Source organism: Oenanthe melanoleuca, chromosome 4 (assembly GCF_029582105.1).
Source record: "Oenanthe melanoleuca isolate GR-GAL-2019-014 chromosome 4, OMel1.0, whole genome shotgun sequence".
Lineage (NCBI taxonomy): Eukaryota > Metazoa > Chordata > Aves > Passeriformes > Muscicapidae > Oenanthe > Oenanthe melanoleuca.
Genome location: NC_079337.1, coordinates 53,576,100 through 53,601,482, shown reverse-complemented (window position 1 = coordinate 53,601,482; position 25,383 = coordinate 53,576,100). Strand labels below are relative to the sequence as shown.

Below are 25,383 nucleotides of genomic sequence, written 5' to 3'. Positions count from 1 at the left end.
TAGGAATGCTCCATTCAGAATATTGATCTATTAGTATTTGTTAATATTAACAGTTATTATCTATTAGCTGTACAAGACCTTGCAATTTGGGTTATCTTGGCTTGTTCTTCTGATATTTACATCTTCATTCAGAAATTGAGTATCTGATATGCATACTTGGAGTTTATCTTGATCTTTTCTCTACTGATTCTGTGTACAAGTCTGTCATTAATGCTACTTTTTTTTTTTTTTTTTTTTTTTTTTTAACTAAAGGTTGTGCTATAAGTAAAGCTAACTTTTATGGTCATAGTATTTTTACATGAGTCTTTTGCTACATGGTCACCATCCTGTTTCCTGTTTGCTACAGATTGTTCAACTAAAACTCCAGGGATACAATTCACCATGCATACATTTAGCAAATGCAAGGGAAAAGTTTCCTTACTTTTCTGCTGTCACAGCATAAAAAGTTTTTCTTCTATGTGCTTTTCTACAGAGTACTCTGTAGAAAACTCTGACCATAATCTCAAAAATGCCTGGTGATGTTTGCAAGCCATTTGGCTGCAGTATGTCTGGTAGTGTAACATTGATTTTACAATTTGAAGTGGACATTTTTCAAAACTATAAACCTGTTTAAAACTTAAATGCCCAATCATTATGTAGGATTCACAGCCAAGAGTGGGAAATAAGGAGATTTCAAGTGCCCCTGAGCACTTCACATGAGGTGATTCAGCTTTCAGTATAGTTATGAAGACATTAGGGCCAGCAACCTATGAATACTAAAATGCAGTGTACTTTAAGAAATCCTGTATTTTTTAAGTACCTGGGGGAAGATTTAGAGAAATGTACAGGCTTAGACCCTACTGGGTAAAACTATTTGCCACTCAAGTTATTTCAGAAATATGTGCCAATGATAATCTCAGCCAAGTTATGTCCTGTAGCAAAATCAGCTTAATAAATTTGATAGGAATGGTAAGAATGCTTATTCCTATTATGCTGCTCCTAAATTGCCATTTTCTAGGTAGTTTGGTTTTCTTTGCACTCAATATTGCTGTGAATGTGTAAGAGGCAGCAAGCTCCAGACCTGCTTGGGGGATAGGTTCAATTTGTCACTTTCAGAAACTCTCTGATATGCCATCAGATTTAATATTCTTGGGAGTATTTAGAGGTTCTTTATTCAAAGTTTTGTTAGTACTGTACAACCATATTTTGATTATTTGTAGGGAGATGTTATGTATTTTTCAGTTCTGCATGTAATTTAATATACAATATGTGCTATAATAAGACATTTGTATAAATGTCTGCATATATATCCACATACATACATTTTTAAACTATGGGAATGTGCACAAACTAGGTTAAAACAACAGTCATTTTTGCTTATTCTATTCCCATGATCCTTGAAATCTGAACTCACTGTTCCCATACTTATATCTCACTCTTAAATACTGCTGGTCTTTGAACATATTTCAGCAATTACAAGTTCTGCAGTTTGAGTAAATGCTGTGTGAAGAATAGCATTGAAGATCTCTTCTATATGTATTTGTTTGAACAAAACCCTTTGAAAAAAGAAAGGGATCTGGGTTTTGTTTAATGTATCATGGGATGCAAACAATCCCTGGTATTTCAGGATTTTTTGTGCACTGACCTAGTCATAACAGTTGCATATTTCCAGACTAATAATTCTATTGAGAGCTTGAAGAGGCTTTGAGGATAGAATTATAATCCTTTGTATTAGTCATCTTCAGTGGCCTGCATTTGATCCCCATTCAGTTTCCTACATGTATTGACTAAGTCAAGTTGTTACTGACAGTTTTCCTGAGGCTCTTAAGTGACCTGTTCATGAGGGCCATTTTCTTATGTTAGCTCAAACCTTTATTTGGTTTGTTGAGAAAACACGCTTCTTGCGGATTAGGAATGGGGGATTTATTTATTTATTTACTTATTTATCTTATTTTTTATAATCTTAGTGTAGAACCAGTCTGGGTCTTTTGAATTGCTGCAAAATACTTGTCTAGCTGTTTTTTGGCTTGTCCTCTCATTTTTGAAGATGTAGAGGTCCCATGTCTTATTGCACTTATATTTTTCAGTTGTGTTTTTAACTGGCATAACCATCTTTGCTCTCGCTTCACTTTTGCCTTTTTCTCTATCCTTGCTTTAATATAGACTGTTCCTCAGTTCTTTTATGTTTTTGTTTATTTGTCACTGCACTGCAAACCACTGCCATGCTCAGCTCAGTAAAACTGAGGGATATCAAGTATGGCCTCTTTGAAGGCAAGTTCAGTTTGAGCAGTGAAAGTGTCTGATCATTCTCTCCTTTCTTTTGCTCTTTTCTTTCCCATTGTAATGTACAGTTCTACTTCTCTTTGCTTGCCAGATCATGTTTTATTACTGGACAAAGGACAGGGACAGTCATAAAGTTGCAAATAAAAAAATTTTAACTATATTAAAATACTTTTTAGATTATAAGCCCATTTTGGTAATTAGAGCCACTGCCTTTATCAGCAGGGAAGGATAGACATTTTATGTAGATTATTTTTTTCTCTTCTTTTCACAGAACAGATTATAGATAATTATGGTACATTAACAAATGCAAAAAATGGAGAGTCATATTTAAGGAAAAGTAGAAAACAAGTTTTCATTTTTGGATAATTGGAATTGTATTGACATGCAGTGATATTAACAGGTTTTTTTCAGGTAATAGATTACTTATAGTGATAGTGCAAATCTGGCTATGTCTGTGTGTAATGTGCTTAGAAATAAGTAAAAGAAAAGCATATTGATGGCTTTTTTGTTCTAGTGAGTTCAGTCACTAGTGTTGCTATATATGCAGAGCTAGATAAATACTGTAAATGAAGAATAATTACAAGATTAACATTTATATCCATGTGTAGATGATTCATGTTAAACTTGATATTGTTTATAAAGGAGTTACCAGGTATATTATTATTTATTTTTATTATATCTGTATTACCATTTATTTATTGGTATTTATTATAAATGTATATATTACTATGTAAAGAAGTATGCATATTTTAGTGTTAGCAAAGGAATTTGTAGCCATTGCTTTTAAAATTCTGTTCATTGCTATTTTCAGGTCACTGTGATATTTTCACTGAATTGACATCATACATTATATTTCAGGTGAACTCTGTGAGGAGAAATTAGATTTCTGTGCCCAAAACCTGAATCCTTGCCAGCATGATTCAAAGTGCATCTTGACACCCAAAGGATACAAGTAAGTCTGAAATATTGTTAGAGTCCAACTGAATCAAAGTTTGTATTTTTCTATCATAGGCCTAACTTCCTTTCCTTCTGTTTAAGTGGAAGCCAATTCAATTCTCAAAGTACTAATTTTGATTATTATTAAACCTTATGGCAGAATAGGCCATTATTTTCATGTACAGCAGAATTATTATCTTAAGTATGTTTTACTGAATTTTAATGATCCTTAAAAGGTTTAATTCCAACCAGATTTTAAATAGAAACACAGGATAGTCTTTATGATGGTCTATACAAAACCCTTATAGGAGTTTGAGCAGTAGGAAAATAATTGCATTTAATTGAATGGAATAATTATACTGCTTTTAGAGAAGTAATTGTGAAAGAGATTATTAGGAAGGCACACTGGAAGGTATAAAGTAAAGAAGTCCCTCCCCAGGAAAGCTGATCTTTAATTACACCATATCCTTATCACGATTAATTAGTATGCACAATTTAAAGTTGTTGTAATGGGCTTTAGGCTAATAAATACAGGAAACCTGCAGATTTATATTGTTCTCACAAGTACCTGTTTTATGCACAGCATGCTTTCGTGCTAAAATCAGATTATTTATTGTCATTCCCGCTACTTATGAAATGACATTTTATTTAAAATATGGCAAAAAGTATTACATATTCAGTTGAATGTGAAATTGAGTTGATAGTTTCCAACTGGAAAATAGAAAAGTTTGGTTTCTGTTGTAGTGCATTATGTTTGTTTTTTCATGTCACTTCAATAAACCTAGTTAGTATCTTTACCATGCAGTTCATTAATCTTTCCTTTTACTTTTAAATCAGAAAATAGCACATGCAGTATACTTCAAGATGTATCTCAGTCAGACTTTTAATAGGATGCTTTATATTTTCATTCCCTTATCTTGTTCATACCTGTTGTTCAATAAAAATGAGATGTATTTGATTGAAGTACTAAATTTAAACTTACATGGCTATGTAAAATCACTCTTGCCAGCTTAGAGCAAATTTTAGATAGTGAAATAAATAACAGTAAGAGGGAATCACAAGATAGAATGAAATTAATTAAAGACATCTTAATTTTAAAAAAATATCATATGGATGCTTGGATTTGTAATATTTTCCTTTAATTTTTGACAGAGTTCTTTGCATTCACTCAGTCCCATATATGAGAATTCCCTGAAGAAATGCCACTAGCCTTAGCAATGAGAGTTGCACATGGAAAAAAAAAAACAAACAAACCAACAAACAAAAATCTTTACATACTCTCTTGAGGATGTGCTGTTTCTAGATCAGTGGAGGTTCAGGGAAGACAAGTGATGAGTTTTGAGACTTCTGTTAGTTCACCAACCATGGACATATTTGTAGTAAATCAGACTGGTGGAACTTTAAAAGCAAAAAATTATGCATAACTTTTAAAATTCATAAATGGACCATTGGTCTGTTCTTAGCTGTTCAGTTGACAAACAAAATAACCATCAGTACAGACTTTGGATTATTTCTCTTGGTTTCACCAGCCAAGCATATTGATTATGTTTTGTGTCTGCAGCTGTGAATAACATCCTGTAAAAATTCTGTGTTGCTCATAAATTCTAAAAACTGTATAAATTATTCATAAGGGCTCTAGATTTGCACACAATTCTTTGATATAATGGCAGGTGTGTAAACATTTTAACTAGCAAACCTGTATTCATTACATCTATAGATTCCCCATCTAATAGTATGGTTAAGATGTATAGTCTTTGCACTTGATTTTTAAAGAATATAGTTGTTCCTGAACTTTTTCATAATCACACTGGATCGTTAAAAGGCACTGTGCTATCCAGTTTGCTTTCCTGTTTTACAGATGTGATTGCACACCTGGATATGTAGGTGACCATTGTGATATTGACTTTGATGACTGCCAGGACAACAAATGCAAAAACGGAGCGCAGTGCACCGACGCAGTTAATGGGTATACGTGCATTTGCCCAGAAGGGTACAGGTGAGAAAGAGCTGAGGGCAGCACAAACATGTATGTCTTCTGTCAAAGATGTTTTTTCTTGGAAACTGATTGTTTTCTGTTTTCATTCAGTGGCTTGTTTTGTGAGTTTTCACCGCCTATGGTTCTACCTCGCACCAGCCCTTGTGATAACTATGAATGTCAAAATGGGGCCCAGTGTATCATAAAAGAAAGTGAACCAATCTGTCAGTGTTTGTCAGGCTACCAGGGTGAGAAATGTGAAAAGCTGATTAGTATAAACTTCGTCAACAAAGAATCCTATCTGCAAATCCCTTCAGCTAAGATACGCCCCCAAACCAACATCACTCTACAGGTAAGCTTGCTTGTGTTGTGGATTCTCTTTTCTGGAAAGGAGAGTAAAGGACCTTTCATGATGTGAAAAATGACCCAAAGTGGTCACTGGCTCACTTAAAGAGCTTTTCAAAGTTTGAGCTAGAAATCTAGAAGAGTTAATGCAATAATTATATATTGATATTGAAGTAGATGGGCTTATTGATAGGAAGAGAAAGAGTTTTGTTAGGTTGCCCTTCAAAGAAGAATTTTATAATGAAATAGCAGACTATGGCAGTAAATTCAGAGATTCACTTTATACCTAATTTTGATTAAATACCTAATTTTAGTTATTTCTAAATATTTCTATCTTTTAACTAGATTGCCACAGATGAAGACAGTGGGATCCTGCTGTACAAAGGCGATAAAGATCATATAGCAGTGGAACTGTACCGGGGTAGAGTGAGGGTCAGCTATGACACAGGATCATATCCAGCCTCTGCTATTTACAGGTGAACCTGGATGAAGCACATTTGTAACTGAAATAAAATATAGATTCATTACTTATATCAAAGCCACATTTTTTTAATGCATGGTTAAAAGAAATATATGCAAATTAATGTGTTGTCAGACACTTAAAACTTCTTGCCAAAAGATGTGATTTGCTTGGCAAGTAGTTCTAACAGACAGATATGTCAGACAAATAGTATATTATTTGATGCATTAAAACAGAATAAGAGTTAGCTCACAACAGACTATACATTTGTGTAAAGCTCATATGTAGCAGTGTTTTTTCTTTGTTGTAGCTGCCAAACAATTTCCTAGTGTACTGAGTAAAATGAAAAACTACACTGTATAAGCAGAAATTAAATAGAAGCTTCTCTTCTCTGTTAGGCAGTCATATAATGTGAGATTTTTCCCTGGCAAGTGAAGAGAAAACTAAATACTTTATTCTGAAAAAAGACACTACATTTGAAAAAGAAATGGCTTTTGCTTCCAGAGTCATTAAGAGAAAGAATCCATAGTGGCTTCTGTAGCATAATCTTTGAGGAGTTTTTTAAAATAATTTTTCTCTGGTTCTCTGAAAAATTACCGCCAGAATTTTTTGGGATGTATTGTATCATTTCACAAGAGTTAGCAAACAGTCATTGCAACAATAAGCAGAAAGACAACAGGCATCACTTCCTGGCCCTGACTGCCCTCTTGGTGCTAAAATTACTGTCTGAAGTAAAAGAAAGTATTAAATAAGTTTTTCTTGAATCTTCTTTTTGCTTTCTTTACACCTTTTGTTGTAAAATTATATAGAGGTATATTTGCTCTCTAGAGTTTGTAAGTGACATTGTTCTGCATTCTATTAGGGACATTTCAGTGAAAATAAATAATTTTTATAAATTATTATACTGCTATTCAAAATCGTATTGTTCTTCTTTTCTGTCTGGGTTAGGGCTGCACAAGAAGTTCAGATTCTTTTTTCGGGAGTTTAATTAATTTTGTTGATGTTTTCAATAGGTACATCAGTCTGAGAATAAAAAGCAATAGGAATGAGGGTCATATGTAGTTCCAAGTTAATTTGGCTCCCATTTCTTTAATCTGTCTAGAATACTTCTACCTTTTCAAAACATGTATTTCCTTCTCATAAATTTAATGCTTTCTCTGGCATTATTGAAATATAATAAATACTGATAATTCACACTTGTCTATTATAGTTATCTAGAGAAAGACTGAAAAACAGTACTCACATACAAAAAAAAAAAAACCAACCAAACATAAACATGGAAGGAGTTAATAACCAAGTGACTAATTAAAAAACAGTCCCAATTAGGTTACCTTTACAAAATAATAAGCATCTCCCCTACAGAGCTGATAATTTCTTTTAAATTCTGTGACAAATGAAGAATGCAAGTGTAGTGAAGAAAGGGGTGGGAAATGTAGTGATGTTACAGAGTGATACAGTGATTTAGTGAAGCAGATACACACTTTTAGTGTTATTATTTTTGTTTGTGTTATTGTAATTAACCACCATTTCATTTCTAATAAGCATGAAGGTGAGTTTCTGAGATATTTGAAAACTATCATGTAATAGTCCAACTGTCATGAAGTCTTCTGCTGTTGAGGAAAGGCTGAGGGCTTACCTTCTCTCTTTCTACAACTGTCTGAAAGAAGACTGTAGCCAGGTGAGAGTCAGACTCTTCTCACAAATAACAAGCAATGGGACAAGAGGAAAAGGCCTCAAGTTGCCCCAGGAGAGGCTTATATTGGATATTAGGAAAAATTTCATCATGTAAACAGCTGTCAAGCATTGGAATAGACTGCCCAGGGAAGTGGTATAGTCATCATTCATGGAGGTATTTAAATAGGTGTAGGCATAGCTTGGTGGTGGACTTGACAGTGCTGGTTTAGTTGTTGGACTTGATGATCTTAGAGGTCTTTTCCAGTCTAAATGAGTCTCTGATTTCATTATTATACTTTGGAAGCCGTATATGCATTTCCACATTTGTATATAGGTATATATGTGCACCTAGTGATAGCTGTTTAATTTCTATTTCATGATCTAGAAGGGAGCTTGTTGGAGAACAGAATCTTTTACACATTTTACTAAAATCCCTTCATTATTTTCCTGTTTTTACCATTTTACCCTCCCAGAATCTTTTTGATATCTCCTGCCCTTTTTAAGGTCTTTACCTTCTTTTTATCCATTCATTACATGCTGTAATATAATGTACAGTCTTCTGTACCTTTGTTATCTATTACAGCTGTCTCCTGGAATGTTTCCAGTCCTTCCTTCAGTCCCTCCCTTTTGTTTTCCTCCTATCCTCCCAGTTCATGGGAACTGACTGCAGAAAGTGCCATCATCCCAAAAGCACTCATCAGTCAGTCAGAGAAACGAGATGATGGCACTGCCAGGACCAATAAATAATATTCATTCATTGGAGATGGTTATTTGGAAAAATTTGATCTGCTTGTATTTTGTTTTGTCTGGGTATCCATTTTTAAAGGTTAACTGTTTTTTACACAAAAGAAAAAATATTTTCGTTCTGTGAACTAGTTTTCATCATATATTTATTGGAAATGTGGGACTATTTCTTCCCATTCATTATTCTTCTACAGAGTACCAGAAGCCTTAAATCAGTTCTTCTTACAGCTTTTCATTACAATCTATACATTCAGCTCTCATATCTCCAATGGGAAATGGGCTAGAAGTAATGTAAGTGCATTGGCAGGAAATATTGCAGATATGCCTTGAGTTTATTTCCCCTTCAATTTAAAACATCCTTACCTAGAAGGGCTTCTCTTTCTGCAGTAAATTTTTACCAGTGAAACAGTTTAAACCAGAGGCTTTTAATAATCACTCTTATCAGAGACACATTCCCTTTACAAAATATGGTTTGTATATCCCTGGAATGACCCCTTGCTCTAAAATGCATTTTCTGTGTTGCTCTTATTCTTTTTAATACTATTGAGTGAAAGGTTTAGAAGTCATAAAATAAGTTTCCTTGAAACAGAAGCATTACATTAGGGTTTCTTGCTTCCTGAAGTTAAGAAATCATATGCACTTCGATTTTTTAGCACTTTTTTTTTGCCTATATTCACTGAAACATATTAAGTATTTTAATCACAGCAACTTTTACATTGCTTGATCAGGGCAAACAAACCTCTTGATACCTTGAATAAATCTTTCTCTTTAGGAATTATAAACTTTGACCATTTCCTTTCCTCCATGGAAGCTGGCAGTCCCCCTCCTGGCAGTTCCCATAAAGTGTTTATTGTGCCAGTGTCTGCTCTGTCATGTGTTTGCACTCTCAAATAGAGCTTGGTTTATGTAAAGCATGCATGCTACCATGCAGATCTTTGATCCATAGCAAGCAGAGGCTGTTCACAGAGTTAGTAATAAATGGCTAAGAAGCTATTTAATGTGTCACAGCTGTGAACAGCCAAGTGTGCTGCTGATTTGTTCCAGGACAAAAGCAGTTAGGTTAATTAAAACATCACTAAGGATGTTTTAAGGTAATTTGTTTGATTTTTGCCTTGAGATTTAGGAACTTAATCCCTTTCAGCTATGCTGCTTTCTCAATGAGAAGAGCTAATTGACTGTGTGACTGTCCATTTCAGGCTATCATACAATTGGTTCATTTAAATAACTTTTTTTCAAAGGATTAAGCTCACTTATTTGATGGTGCCCTGAAACAAATAAAGGCTTTCATGGGAGTGCTTTTAATGTCTGGTCTCTGCACTACAGCTCACACCTTCCATGCATATATTCAGCTCTATTTTGTCAGAGGAAAATGGACTACACATTATGCAAGTACAATCATATGTTCAGTCCCATAATTGACTAATGATATTCTTCCTTCTCTGATGTACTTAAACTGTGTTCAAGAGTAGTTCCTGCACTTAAGCACTTGCTCTGTAGATATTGAAGCTGAAAACACTGGCAGCTATTTCTTGTGCCTAGTAGCATGAGCAGGCTTGTCCTTATGCAGGGTAAGCACCATGCTTGAAACAAGTATTTTCACCTTGAGAACCTTCAGACATTCTCCTACTAGTGAGTTCATATCTTGTTGCTAAACAGAAGGAAATTGTATGTGTAGACAAGAAAAAAAAAAATACTTGTATTCACTGTACTAGCCAGAAGATGAACACACTTAAATAACCATGCCCAATAAAGATAACAAATAACTTTATTGCAAGTGTCAGTGAAGCTGTGTGGCAGCTCCATGATATGGTTTTGTCTGGCAGGACTAAAGTTAGATGCATTTCCATATTCTATGAAAGACTAGATTTATGTATCACTGGAGTTGACTCAGGCCTTCATACTTGCAAGATATGTCAACCCAGCACTCTGCAAAATGTAGGGTACACACAGAGTTGAATGCAAATACGATCTTGAAGTAACATTAGAATCACATGAAGGTTTGAAGGACCTTAAACAATCAACTAGTTCCATCTTCTTTATTATGGGAAGGGACAACTTCCATTAGATTAAATTGTTCAAAGCCCCATCCAACCTGATCCTGAGCTTTTCCAATAACAGGTCCACAAATTCTCTGGTAACCTGTCCCAGTGTTTCTTATTAACCCACCCTCATATTAAAGAACTTTTTATGTCACTTCTTTTACTTAATAGTTTCTATCTGATCTATATCTAACCTCTCTCAATTTAAAACAGTTAGCTGTGTCCTGTAAGTACAGATCCTGGTAAAAAGTCTCTCTGCATCCTATAAGCCCACTTTAGATACTGAAAAGCTGCTATAAGGTCTCCCCAGAGCATTCTCTTCTCCAGGCTGAGCAACTCCAACTCCCTCTCTTGTCTTCATAGAAAACATATTCCAGCCCTGTCACCATTAGTGCAGAAGAAGAGATGTGGTATTATATTGGCTTTTAAGTATATGTGCATGTCTTTGCTTAAAATGTAACTTTCAGGAGAATTCACTCCTAGAGAAGTTCTGTTCTGTCCTGAAACTCTTAAAGGGGAAAAAGGTAAAAAACTGTTCTAACCTGACCATCAAATGTTTATTATTAATGTTTATTTTGCAGTGTGGAAACAATTAATGATGGCAATTTCCACATTGTGGAGCTGCTGGCTATGGATCAGATTCTGTCTTTATCTATTGATGGAGGAAGCCCCAAGATAATTACCAATTTGTCCAAGCAATCCACTCTGAATTTTGATTCTCCGCTGTATGTAGGAGGTAAGAGGGATCTTACTGATTCTTATTAGAGATATTATAGATAATTTATTCTGGTAACATGCTTTAAGAAACACATTCTTGTGTTTCTTAAAGAGACTCATTCATTGATGTTCATCTTTCATTAAGGTGAAATTTTGGCAGTTAAAGTCATTGGCTTCAATTTGAAGAAATAATATGTCCTCAAACTACACTGGTTGCTTTTTTTAAAATTATTTTTTATGACTAAAATTTTGTAATTTTCTGCTGTAATTTAGCCTTTTATTGTACTGAAGAAGTGTTCTTAATTATTTAGCTGCATGAAGATTTAGTAATGCCTATTCAGAAAGTGTGGGATGGTAGCATTCTGTTTTGCTCATTTTACGTTCCTATTTCCCTTTACTGATATCTGCAGGAAATGATAGCATTGTATAAAGCCATGAAGTATAATTTATGTCTGGAGATCTTAGTGCTTAGGGTTGATAGGAGTTAGGACACTAGGTAAGAATGTGTCCAGACAGTTGCCTTACTGTATGTGTCAGGGCTTGGATTTTGTTTGTTTTGAGAAAAAAAATAATTTTTTGTTTAATTGTTTAACCTGAGCAGCTAAAGTATTTGAAAAGTTTTGATCATTTGATGCCGTTTACTCTGTAGAACTATGAGTTCAAACACATTGTTTTAACTAGAAGTTCCTGTTGGATTTATGATGGGTCTGTTCAATCTAAGTCAGAAAATTCAGCCAACACTTAGTGCCTCCTCACTAGGTAACAAGTCTAAGAGATTCAGCATAGTTTTTAAATACTTTTTAAATGCTGCAGATTTTAATGTTCTACTTAGTTTAACATTATACTCTTACAAGAGGCATGTAGGAGCTTCCTTCTGATCTATTCCTTCTGTTAAAAAATACATTCTTTTTCATTTTGTCTAATTCTTTTATGTCTGAGAACAACTTTTTAGACTTAAGCATCTTGCCTCCTTGCAAAAAACTATGCCATTTTTATGATGTACTGATGCCTTCAAATGAGGATTGCCCTCATAGAAGCACATTACATTTTTTCCTGTGTATCACTTCTGCAGAATGTCCTGTGCCACATTTGGAAGAAGAGGTCCTAGACTCTCAAAAGACACTGTGTGCTTGCTTACTTGTATTATCAATATCAGTTTGTTTAATGACTGCTGAGGCCAGTTGTGCTGTTTGAAAGCTGAGCTTAGTGCAGAACAATAATCCTCCTGTCTGTTATAAGCACCTTTCGATGACATGAGGCCAGATTGCCAACTGTAAACATTTATTCTGAGCACATTCTTACCACTGCCAGGCTGATTTGTGACATATGGTTCTCTTCATTCCTTCTTCACTCTGCAGATCTGTGCCTCCATTAGCTGAATCCTACTAATCTGCATCATCATCTTCAAGTATCAGAAGAATAACTTCTGGAAATAAATTCTCTTAGTGGTTTGATACCTAAGAGCAGCATGCATTCTAGTGCATGTTCCTTAGGGAGGTCCTGTGTTCATTCTATTATAACTCTTCACTTCCAGGCTCCAAACAGACAATTAATTCTGCTGTCATAGAAAATGGTGATGCAAAAATTGTGAAAATCTATTATAGAACATATGGTAACAAAATTAAAAAAAAAAAAAAAAAAGAACAGTAAGTTGGTGTCCAGCTCTTTATCTTTCCTCTTCTTTATCTTAATATGTCTGTTTATTATTTTTTAAATTTTCGCAATGGGTAATTTTCACTCTTCGTATTACCCATCTTTTTAAGATTCAATAATTTTTTTCTTATCCAACTATGTCTAGATTTTTTAGAGAATTTGATTACGCATTTTCATCAGTTAAGAACTTAAATTCTCACTAGGTTTTTATGCAGTATTTTTATCTTTGCCAAAGTCTTAGTTTGACACCTAAATCATCATGTAGCTTACACTTACTCTTACCACTTTCCTGCTAAAATGCCATTTCTGATAAGCATCACCTCAGTTGGCAGGCTGAAATTCAGACTTGACAGCAAGCCCTTGTACAGTGTGTGCTCTCATTGCCTCTCTCCCTCCTTCCCACTTCTTTTTTTTTTTAATGTTACTCTTGGGTCACAATATTTAGCTTGGTTTAAAAGGCACAATTTAACATTATTTTTACCAAAAGTGAGCTAATCAATTTATACATTTTGGGGGGGTTTTTGCCTTTTCCAAATGTATGGCTCTTTTGTCTGGTCAGAATACACGTGCTTGTTATTTTTCAGTCTTTCTGTAACAAATGTCAGTAAATTGTATTGAAAGTGCATGGCTTTATAAGATTTTTAAGGGACAATCTGTTTCTTCTCAAAAATTCTTCAAAGGAGTCACAGACATCACTGACACTTCACATTATTCTCCCAGAAATTAGAGCATATTTTACTAGTTGAGAGTGGCACCTTCTTTCATGGATGTCCCTGTTTCTAAGACAGGTAGAGTATCAGCTGCTTCTCATTTGTGCCTGCTCTCTTCTGGCAGCTTCTAGAATTAGATACTTGTTTTGACAGTTTTACTGTGTGACTCTTATTTAAGGGAGATTCCACCATTTGCCTCCTTTAACAGTAATTTACCTGTAGTCAGGTTCAGTGTCCAAAAGCTTAAAAGGGGGTGGGAACTACTCTCTTACCTTGCTAAAAATAGATCTGGAATATTTGTCTGTATTGTTTCTATGTCAGTTCTTTCCCAATCAGTAAAGAATCTTTATATAAAAATTATCTAAGAAATTTTGCTAAAGAATATCAGCAGTTTTTACACACACTTTGGCCTTCCAACGTTTGGTATCTTGCCAGAAGAAGCAAAAGTGTATAGGCTGAAAGCTGGTGCACGTTTACTTTGTGTTTCCAAATGTCTCCCTTATTAGAGAATATAGAAAAAAAAAATTTGAATTGTGTGTGATATACCACCTATTGCCTGGTATCATAAATGCATGCTTATATGGTTCCCAGAAATCACATCTAAGTTTCCTGGCACTTTCAAGTGTAACATCAGGTTTAGCATTGCATTGGTGTGCTTAGTTTTATACACCTTTTATTTTTACAAAGAGTAAGTGCATCTATTCTACTGAGATATTTCAAGCATTTTCTGTGAACATAAGCTGAGTGTGGCTTCCAAGGGAGACAACAGGCTTAAGGGGCCTTGATGACTCTGCCCTGGCCCTGGTTTGGGAATATGGCAAGTAGATGTGAGGATGTAGAAACTCACTATCCTTTGCAGTCTGAGTCCTTTAATATAATATTTCAAAGCCTATTTTACAGTTTGACCCTGGCTGGGTGCCAGGTGCCCACCAAAGCCACTCTGTCACTCCCCTCCTCAACTGGACAGGGGAGAGAAAATGCAATGAAAGCTCATGAGTTGAGATGGGGACAGGGAGAGATCCCTCACCGATTACTGATGTGTCAAACAGACTCAACCTGAAGAAATTAATTGAATGTATTACCAGTCCAAATCACAGTAGGATAAGGAGAGGTAGAATATTTCTTAAAGATACCTTTCCCCCCCTCCTTCCCTTCTCAGGCTAACTTTTTCTCCCCCAGTTCTCTATCTCCTTCCTGCAAGCAATGCAGGTAGATGAGGAATATGGGTTGTGGTCAGTTCATCACATTGTTTCTGCCATTGCTTCCTCCTCAGGGAAAGGAGTCCTTCCCCTCTTCCAGAGTGGGGTTCTTGCCATGGGAGCCAATTCTCCACAAACTGCTCCTGTATGGTTCCCTTTTCTCCCATGGTGTCAGTTCTTCAGGAGCAGGCTGTTCCAGCATGGGTCCCCCATAAGGTCACAGGTCTGAGGAGAACCTGCTCCACTGGGAGCTCCTCTCTGCACAGGTCCTGCCAGGAGCCTGCTCCAGCACAGGCTTCCCATGGGGTCACAGTCCTCTCAAGCATCCACCTGCTCTGGCATGGGTCTCCTCCATGGGCTGCAGGTGCATCTCTGCTCCCCTGTGAACATCCATGGGCTGCAGCTGCATCTCTGCTCCCCTGTGAACATCCATGGGCTGCAGGCAGATCTCTGCTCCCCTGTGAACATCCATGGGCTGCAGGCAGATCTCTGCTCCCCTGTGAACATCCATGGGCTGCAGGGGCATCTCTGCTCCCCTGTGAACATCCATGGGCTGCAGGCAGATCTCCTCCCCTGTGAACATCCATGGGCTGCAGGTGCATCTCTGCTCCCCTGTGAACATCCATGGGCTGCAGGTGCATCTCTGCTCCCCTGTGAACATCCATGGGCTGCAGGTGCATCTCTGCTCCCCTGTGAACATCCATGGGCTGCAGGGGCATCTCTGCTCCCCTGTGAACATCCACAGCTGCCTCACAGGGGCTGCATGGGAATCTCAGCTCCAGTGCCTGGAGCATCTCCTCCCCTCCTGCTTCACTGAACTCGGTATCTGCAGAGCTGCTCCTCGTATATTCTCACTCCTCTCTGGTCACATCTGCACAATTACTCTTTGAGGTTTTTTCCTTTATAGATATATTATCTCCTAGCTGTTCCTACCATCACTGCCTGGCTTGGTCTAGGCAGACTTGACTGGTCTATCCTGGAGCCAGCTGGCATTGGCTCCCTGGGACATGGTGGACACTTCTGGCAGATTCTCTGAGAAACCATCCCTGTAGCCCCCCCTCTACCCAAAGCCTGGCTACACAAACCCAATACACTTACTTAACTGATAAGATCAAAGAAGATTAGGCTCTTCAACAGTATGGATACAGTATTGTTCGTTTCTATAATCACTGAAGCCTAGCACAAATGAAATTGCAATAACCTCTAAATGAAAGGCAGGTCTACTTCATTAGGTTGCACAGTGTTTCTGCATGACTCTTAACTGTTCAGAATAATATAGAAAATTATTAGAAGTATCAATTGACATGGTTAGGGAGCAACTATGCAGAACATTGCTGTTTTCTTGTCATTATCTAAGTACCAGAATGAAAAATGTTGATTTTGTCTAGGAATAAACCTGTGCAATTAATAAAAATATTTATTTTCAGGTAAACAGATCCTTTCCAATGCTTAGTGCACTTTAATTTCCTTTATTTGTGAGTCTCAGGACTCATTTAGGTATTTGTGTATTCATTATTAGAAGACTGGTTATGGGCTAATATGTTGGCAATAAGTTAAAAGAAAACAAGCAGGGGGTAGGAGTAGAAGAAACTTCATGTTTAGAACAAAAAGTTTGATAGTAATGTTCCTTTTGAATCATTCTTGAATAATTAACAAGATAAGTGTATCACATACACCTACTGCTCTAATTACACCTGTAACAACTGTAGACTGTAACAGAGGAATTACTTTGACAATGGTCAACACTGGGGACATTTGCATTATGTAAAAGTGTACACATATAAGTAGTTTGATGTTGAATAATTGTTATATTGACTGTTTTAGAATGTAATGGCAAACTGTGAATGGATTTTAGTTTTATTCTGTTAATCTGTGTTTGAAACATGCTAAAAGAAAGTATTTTTGGTTTTGGAACCTCAACCTGTTATGCTGTCCTTTCCAATAAATTTTCCGTAGCAAAACTTCACATTTGAAATGTGTATGCTAGCTCCATTTTGATGAGCTGGTCCGACTAAATTCTTCTGGATTTGATTATCTCAGTTTACAAAAAAAAATGACACATCAGCTGCTAAATTTCAACAACCTTTGTTTTTCTAGGATTCAGAAACTGTGTGCTATCCTGGACTTAAATGCACTAGGTCAGAACCAGGCAAAGCTGACCTTTTCACAACTCTGAACTTCCTTTCTGATGAAGTCTTATATTCATCTCTTAAGTGTGACTTAGAGACTTACAGGTTTGGAGCTGATTTACACACATGCTTGACAACCAGGACAATTTCCAAAAACTAGATTATTGTTCATGGTTCTAGTCTGAATAGCTAAGAATAATTAATTAAGAGGAAGCATTCCTTTAAAAGTATTTTGAAAATAGAGAAAATGGTGATATTTTTACACTGATTATTTGCTATTACTAATTTCCTAGGCATGCCTGTGAAAAATAACATAGCAGCTTTACGCCAGTCGCCAGGGCAGAACGGCACTAGCTTCCATGGCTGCATCCGTAACCTCTACATCAACAGTGAGCTCCAGGACTTCAGAAACGTGCCACTGCAAGTGGGAATTCTGCCAGGTTGTGAGCCTTGCCACAAGAAAGTTTGTGTGCATGGCACATGCCATGCTACCAGCCAGTCAGGCTTCTCCTGCGAGTGCGAAGGAGGGTGGACCGGACCGCTCTGTGATCAGCAAACCAACGACCCGTGCCTTGGAAACAAGTATGTCCTTCCTCAAGAACAGCAGTAGTGTAATATGCACATAAGTCTCCTGTTATGTCTATTTCTTTCATGAAAGTTCCCATTTGCAAAAAGCAACATAACCTGGGCATGTAAAAGTGAAAACAGCATCCAGGTTATAGTACATATTCTTTCCATAAACCTACTGAGGGAAAGTCCCTTTTTGGGGGAGCAGATTCACACATCTCACTGAAGTGCTGCCTAAAGCCTGGGAGATGCTCTTACATACTTTCTCTATGGGCTTCTTTTGTAATGAGATGCAGCTGTGGATTTGACCCTTGGCACAAAAATAATTTTGAAGGCGTTGCAAATGGAAGAAAACTCTATTTGCTTATTTTCAGTTGTAAAGAATGAGGTAATAAAACCATTATTATTAATAATAATACTATTATTAATAATAATAATTATATTCTCGACTGTGTTTTTGAAAAATTTTACAATGGACCTATCTAATATTTTATATTTTCAGAGTACCCCAGGTTTTAGCAGGAAAATAGATTTCAATCTTTTTGGTGAACTTCTGTTTAAGTGTTTTAATTCTATTTACTGATTGGAGCAGAAAATTTCAGTTTATATATTTATATATGTCTATAGAGAGATTCTTGTATATAAATGTATGGAGGTAGAAAAATATATGTATAATTGTGTATATGATAGTATTAATATCTGTACATATTCATCTTTCAAATTTACTGTAGAGACAAATTCAATTTTGTTTCATGGACTCCCAGTACAAGATCAGAAACTTCAGAAGTTCCAAGTTATTCTGTATTTATCGATCTTGGGCAACAAAATGTCATTCTGTTTGTCCTTTCCACTGTCCTTATTACAGCTTGGCAAACTTTTTTTTTTTTTTTTTTTTTTTTTTTTTTTTGTAAAGCAAACCTGCTTGGATCTTTTGGCTGCTGTTTTTTCAGTGCAGCATTTGCCTATGTAATTTTCAACCAGTGGCCTAAGTTTGCTAAGAGATTCTAATAAGATGATTTTCACCTCCCATATAAAATGATATTTAAATCATCTTTTCACATAGTGTGTGGAGAGTCTGACCCTTTTAAGTTTTATACAATAGTTAGCATGCTTTGCAATACAGTTTTCTTTATATTGGTTATAGACTCTTTCAGTACCTTTAAGTTTTGAACTCTTCCCAGAGCTAAAGCAGTCAGCTTTTGAAGGATATCATTATTATAGAATTTCTTTTTTTTTTTTTTTTGTCTTTTTCTTAGGCTGTGCTCTTTCACAGTAATTTTAAAGAAAGGTAGTCACAGCAAGTAAAAAAATACAAATGTGACTTTATACTTCAATACCTCAGGATTAAAAAATAACATCAAACTCTGTCCCCAAATTTTACTATCAGAAAAGCCAGAGAATTTCTTTAAACTGTCCTTGAAATATTAGATTCTTCATTGGTTCTTATAACTGTGCACATTAGCACCCAAACTGAGTACTTTTTTCCAGCAAATTATGGATTTATCAGTATCAGATGTAGGCAGTATCAAAGACAGAAGTAAGTGAGCACAGTGTTAATATTTTGTTTGCTCTTTAAAGTATTAGGTTTGTTTCAGCTGTATACAGTGAGCTTTAAAGAGAGAAAGCCAAACCAAATTTTTTTACTTGGAGTGGAGGGCTTTGTTGCTTTTTTCTTGGGGATCTTAATTCTGTATTTCTTGATTCATCTCTAAACTCTCTATTGAAAAGATGCATTTTATCCATCTAATGCAGTTTGACATCTCCTTTATCTAAGCAACAAAATTGTCACTGTGATCTCTCTTTCAAAAATGTAGGTGATCTTTTAGAGATCCCTGCACATCATGAAAAGGCTTAAGACACATTTACTTTACCTACACCTAGGTGTTTGAATTCAAAATACAGTGACCAAAGTTTGTTCTCTAGTCAGTAAAGGAATAAGCACATTTCAAAAAGGATAAATAAGACCTCAAGTTGTCTAATCATCCTCTAGATAAGCTCATTTCTTCCAATGACTGACTGTGTCTGGAGCTTATGGCAATTATACATCCAACTTGAGTGCCTGACACAGGTACCTAAAATTAGATGAGATGAAACTGTGCCTGAGAGTTTGCACTTAGCTTGATGTTCCTTTCAGTACAGTCTGCAGATGAAATTTAGAGCTTCAAAGAGCAGGTGGAAACAAAAGTATGAGAGTTGGCATTAGCTAAAATTTAATCATCATCTAAGTCAAAGCAAAACTTTACCAAAGATCTTGACGCAGGTTGCTTTGATATCTAAACCCTGTATAGAGTATGACAGGATGTCAGTACCACCTGAGTAACTTTGTAGATCAGATGTCCTAAAAGTGGATGTTTTATAAATGGTGAAAAGATCAAATGCTGAACATAATGAAAACTAAACAAAAGCTATCTGCCCTGTGATACTGTCAGAACCTTCCATTTTGAGTTGCTTAATAACAGTCTTGAAATATCAGACTTCAACCACAAGAACAATTTTTAATTTTTGTAGAGAACATGGTTGCTTCAAAACACAGACTAATAGAGAAGTTAGAGGTGCTTAACCTACTAGTTTTATATTTGCAGGTTTTAATCCCAAACTGGTTACGTTATCTTAAAAATTTCAAAATTAGGTGTTGCTCTTAATAGAATTCTTCTTTTAAGACAACATGCAATTTTAGATGAATTTTTTACTGTCTTCAAATTGAAACAAATTATTTTATTTTAGGTCAAATGGTGTTTTTATGTTTTTTAATCTCATTTTTCATTTATTTATGTGGCTATCATAACAAACTAGGGCGGATGTGAGTTCAAGAGCTGTATACTATAGAGAGGAAAAACATTAGAGAGCAGAAACATCAGGAAGGGTGATTTGTATGTCAGGATTGCATTCCTCCCCACAGAAGAATTTTCACTGTGATCTCCCTAGGAAACTGTATGTAGATAGAAAATTTTTCTATGGAAAAAATAGTTAAAAAGAGGAATTATTTTTGGGAAGAAGTTATTGATCCTGTGCTGCCAAATAGGGAAAGGGAAGTAATTTTTTCCCAAGTCATTGGTAATGGTTTCAGAAGATGAAATCACCTAATGTTCAGCTTACAGCTAGGAACAGGTAATTAAGCATCCTCCTTTTGGGAAACACCACCTCTCTCTCCAAGAGAAGTAAGACCAGCTGTGTGTTTCCATACTACTGGACATCAGAACTTAGCAGATGCAGATGAACTCACAATCTTTTTTGTCTTAACAACAAGATTTGAGCCTGCCACAAACCTTTATCAAAGTTCAACTGGGAAATCATCTGCTTTAATCACTTTGGGTGAGAGTAGTGTGAGGTTTGGTATGGATTTTGGGTGAGTGCTCTTGCCTTGCAGTGAAGCACAGACCTGCCTCAGATGTTACAAGACCATGCTACTTGCAGCTGGCACTGACAGACTAATACAGACTAATGTATTTGAAGGCAAAGCACATGTTCAGCTTGAAACTGCCATTGCTTGAGTCAGAATAGTTTCTCTTAGGAAGTGTCTGACGTGTCTTTGTGCTGGGAGCCCCATATTTCATGAGTGACAATATGGAGTTTCTTTTAAATGGTACACAAACCAGAATTTCAGGTGAGTTTCTTTTTTCTTTGGCTTGATTTTGCTGTGTTCTTCTCAAAAGCATGCTGAAAATTTATGTAGACAGGAAATGTTTTTAGTAACTGTGGCCTGTAAAATTTCTCCATAACACATCTACAGTGGCTATTTTCTGGTGAGAGGGAGTTCTGTACTGCAGCTTGTTTTGTGTAAACCTGCATACCAATTATAAATCACTTCACTGCATCTCACTGAAAAAGTCCATTAGAAACAAAAGCAATTTCTTCTGAGTACAGTTCCAAAGTATTTGTAGTTAATGTTGCTTAGCCTGAACTTTGATGAATAATTTATTTTTATTCTCTTGGGCTTGTTTCCCCTGTAGATGTGTGCATGGTACCTGCTTGCCGATCAATGCATTTTCATACAGTTGTAAATGCCTGCAGGGACATGGGGGAGTCCTCTGTGATGAAGAGGAAATGCTGCTTAACCCCTGCCAGTCCATCAGGTGTAAACATGGCAAATGCAGGCTTTCAGGACTTGGGAAACCATATTGCGAATGCGGCAGCGGATACACGGGCGACAGTTGTGATAAAGGTAAAAAAAACCATTAGTGTTGCTGTGGTCTTAGGAAATAGGCTTTGTTAGTAAAACATGAACAGCCAAGCACATGAGCAGCCAAAAACATGACCAATTTTTTTTTTCCACAACACATGCATCTGTTGCTTTTTTTTCTACCATAAGAATTTATCTTGATGAGAGAAAAATCAAGCCTTTCCCATGAATTTGTTTACATTTTGAGGATTTTTTCATCGAGTGTTTTGCTGTGAAAACATTTCTTCTTTTTTTTTTTTTTTTTGCCTTTATTCAGAAACACATTTTTACTATATTTAACTATTACCTTTTACCTGCTGTATCTTTCTGTATTTATTTTTTCTCTACCTCCTGCAACTGAGAAGCCAAATCCAATGATTCTGCTCCTAGTTTTATCACAAACTCTACTTTTGACCTCTCAGCTTCAACTGATTTATCACAGCGAATTATGCAGGTGAGATGGATGAAAACAGGATGACTTTTCCCCCTACCTTTTTCTTTCTCCTTTGTCTATCAAAGCTTTCCCTCTCCCTCTTTTTCCCTTACCCCAGATGGCATTTATTTTGTATTGTACATAGACGTGAATGGAAGAATATGGTTGTAGAACATTTAACAGATGTCTCATTTATAGCTGCCTTTATACCTCAGTAATTTATGAAGTTAGCAGAATGTAACTTATATTAAATAAGAGTTTGAATAATATTAAACTCCAGGTCTAATAAATTAAATTGCATGCTCTCTGAAACATTTCCTATGGTAAACAGAACCAGCTGCAAGCAGTGTAGCAACAGAAGATGTGTATTTTTATAAAAGAAGAAAAGGTTTAAGCTTCCAATTTTCTTGTCATTGTAATAGCTTCGTATTTATGGTTTACATATACATAATATAAGCTTTACCAAAAATAGGAGGTATAGGGAATGAAACCCAGCATTAATCAAATCATGTTTGGTAGAACCGCTTGTTTCCAATACACAATCTGAGTCAAACTTCAAAATACAAATTCCAACTGCAAATAGTAGCACAGCATCTTCCTGTGTTGCACAACCCTCGACGCGTGTCTCAGAAGCGTCTCTCTTATCTCAAATGCTGTTTCCTACAGAAATCTCTTGTCGAGGGGAACGAGTCCGAGATTACTACCAAAAGCAGCAAGGGTACGCTGCGTGCCAGACGACCAAGAAGGTTTCGAGACTAGAGTGTAGAGGCGGGTGCTCGTCCGGGCAGTGCTGCGCGCCGCTGCGCAGCAAGAGGCGGAAATACGCCTTCGAGTGCACGGACGGCTCCTCCTTCGTGGACGAGGTGGAAAAAGTGGTGAAGTGTGGCTGTACAGATTGTCCCTCCTAAGTGTCCCTGTCACACTTGTCTTTTGAAAATGTTGTATACTTATTGACCGTGTCGGACTAATTAATGCTTCATAGTGGAAATATTTGAAATATATTGTAAAATACAGAACAGACTTATTTTTATTATGAGAATAAAGACTTTTTCTTCATTGAAAAAAAAAAAAAAAAAGATTCAAGTGCTTGAACTGAGACTTCTCATACCCAAGAGGAGCTTTGAAGAAAAAAAAAAAAAGACCTGGTAACATTGCAGCAGAGATGGGAAACTTTAACTGCTTTTAACATGGATTCTTCTTTGTAACATGCTGAAGATATACTGACACTATACACATGTGACTTTCAACTTAACAGCTCAGAGATGAAATACTGACTAGAACACGAGTCTTGTTTTTTCACTTTCGTATCAGTCTACTTTATTGTCTTGGCAGGCCATACCAGTCACTTACCTATGGATGAGGAAGCTTTATGAGCAAAAAAAGAATCAGATTATACAGAAATAACAATTGTTTGAAACACATTTTGTCTTTTGGAATTATTAAGCATCTTCAGAAGATGGCGTCTCATTTAATGAATGGGAAATGGGAGATACAAGAATATACTATAATCCTGAAATCTCCTGATGATGTGTACTTTTATGTCAGCATGTTAGCAAAAGAAGCATAAAAAAGTGTTTATCTTCCCTTTTACAGTATTAATTTTTTGTAATATAAATGTTCTGGGGATGATAAAATAGATTATTGATGGATAAAATAGTAATAATATGGATTTCTGTTTCTATGAGTTCTAAACAACTCTATACAGTATTGGGTTTCATTGAGAAATATTTATTGTATCAAAGTACATTGTACTTAACCCTTTTAGGCCATCCCTTTTACTGTTTTTCAATGCTTTAATATATATTAATTTATATTTGTCCCAGTATTTTTGTAATTTTTTTTAAAGGACTTAAAAATCAGGATTTTTTTGCAATAGAACTAACGTAGCATGTCGTCTTGGGGTAAATGTTTTTTTCCTTTCCATTCCCTTTTACTTTTCCTTAGAATCTGACCACTTGGTGTCACTGAATAGAAAGTGGTGACAATTTGCAGTTTCACACATAGCAGATATTCAGGACACCTTCCAAGAACCTGTAATATATTACAGAAAATGTCTTTACACTAGATGGCATTTGTAGAGAAGTTAATTTTCCCTGTATACAGTACTTACAGAAAATAAGATGGCGTGTAGAAAATGACATTAGAAGATAGATCTTTATAAATTAATATTCCCATGGAGCTCTTTACCTTTTTTATAAAAAAAGAAAAAAAGGCTGTGCTATCAAAAACTGTGATTTTCCCCAAATAATAAAACTACTTTACTGCCCTAATGTTCCTCATGTTAACATGTTGCTGCTAAATTATAATGTAGAACTGGTAATCAATAGTGGGTTGTGTTCTTCTTTCAGTAAAACCCAGGGTACCCTGTAAAAATGCAGATGTTTTTTCAATTTTATTTTATTATTTTTTTTACAAAGAAGTTAGATGTACATGTGTAATGCAGTGTGCTTTGTCATATTTGGACTGATATCAGTAATGCTACTGATGTTTGTAAATTAAACAGATATTTACTTCATTAACAGCTTTTATTTGTATTCTTCTGAGAAATTTAAATTGTCTAGCAGCCTTTAATTAAACATCTGTTACAAAGAATATTTGGTTAAAAACAGAATAAAACCCAACCCTAAATCTAGTGTATTCCTTGCTGAAAATCTGGAGAAGGAATTTACTTGGGGCTGTTATACCTAGAGGCAGTGACATCTGAAAATGTCTGTGCATTATGAACTCGGATGAACTTGCACCAAAACTAAGATAAATAAAGTATGCTGCAGGAAAAGGCAAATTGAGTCTATCCTAATATTTTAGTGGTTATAAAAATGGCAATTTGACTGTTGTTCTAGCAAGTAATTTGATTCTTTGGAGGGATTCAGTTTCACTAATCTTTGACTAAATTTAAGCAATTGGATGGGATGATACTTAACCAGGTTTATCTTCTCTAATATATTTTTTACAAATAATTCTGTGTTTCTTTTACTTGGTCTGCTTTAGAATTTGCCTAAACATCCAATGAAATAGCCTTTGGTATGAAGATTTCTTTGCAGTTTTTGTGACCTGCTGAAAAATCTGCTGTAAATAGGGGTAGCTTTGAGGAGAAAGAAGACATTTTTGCCTAACAGTCCTTAAACAGTAATCTTGGATATGGAAAGATCTCTTAGAGCTCAAAGTCCCCATACCTGGAGCTGGACTGCTTTCTGTCCTCATATTGACAAAGATGAACTTTGCAATTGTATTCAAGCAATACTGGCAGCTAGTGGTGGTCCTGAGGTCATCAAGAGAGGGACCTTTTGTGGTCTCCAAGCAGAAGCAAAAAACCCAATTAGAATAGGGAAGGAAAGGAAGGAAAGGGAAGGAAGGAAGGAAGGAAGGAAGGAAGGAAGGAAG

General features: G+C 35.9%; 1 protein-coding gene across 5 annotated transcripts in view; it reads left to right on the top strand.

Annotated features, from left to right (window-relative positions):
- Window positions 1–24,797, top strand: part of SLIT2 (slit guidance ligand 2) — a 247,077-nt gene extending 222,280 nt beyond the window's left edge. For 2 of the 5 annotated variants that reach the window (XM_056490467.1, XM_056490466.1), the window contains 8 exons: window positions 3,121–3,214; window positions 5,057–5,194; window positions 5,285–5,525; window positions 5,864–5,994; window positions 11,017–11,171; window positions 17,137–17,425; window positions 21,361–21,572; window positions 22,669–24,797. In XM_056490467.1, the coding sequence (XP_056346442.1) occupies window positions 3,121–3,214; window positions 5,057–5,194; window positions 5,285–5,525; window positions 5,864–5,994; window positions 11,017–11,171; window positions 17,137–17,425; window positions 21,361–21,572; window positions 22,669–22,910 (1,502 nt within the window). In that variant the 3' untranslated portion in view covers window positions 22,911–24,797. The other 3 variants (XM_056490469.1, XM_056490470.1, XM_056490468.1) reach the window with 3 other exon arrangements.
- The last annotated feature ends 586 nt before the right edge of the window (window positions 24,798–25,383 follow it).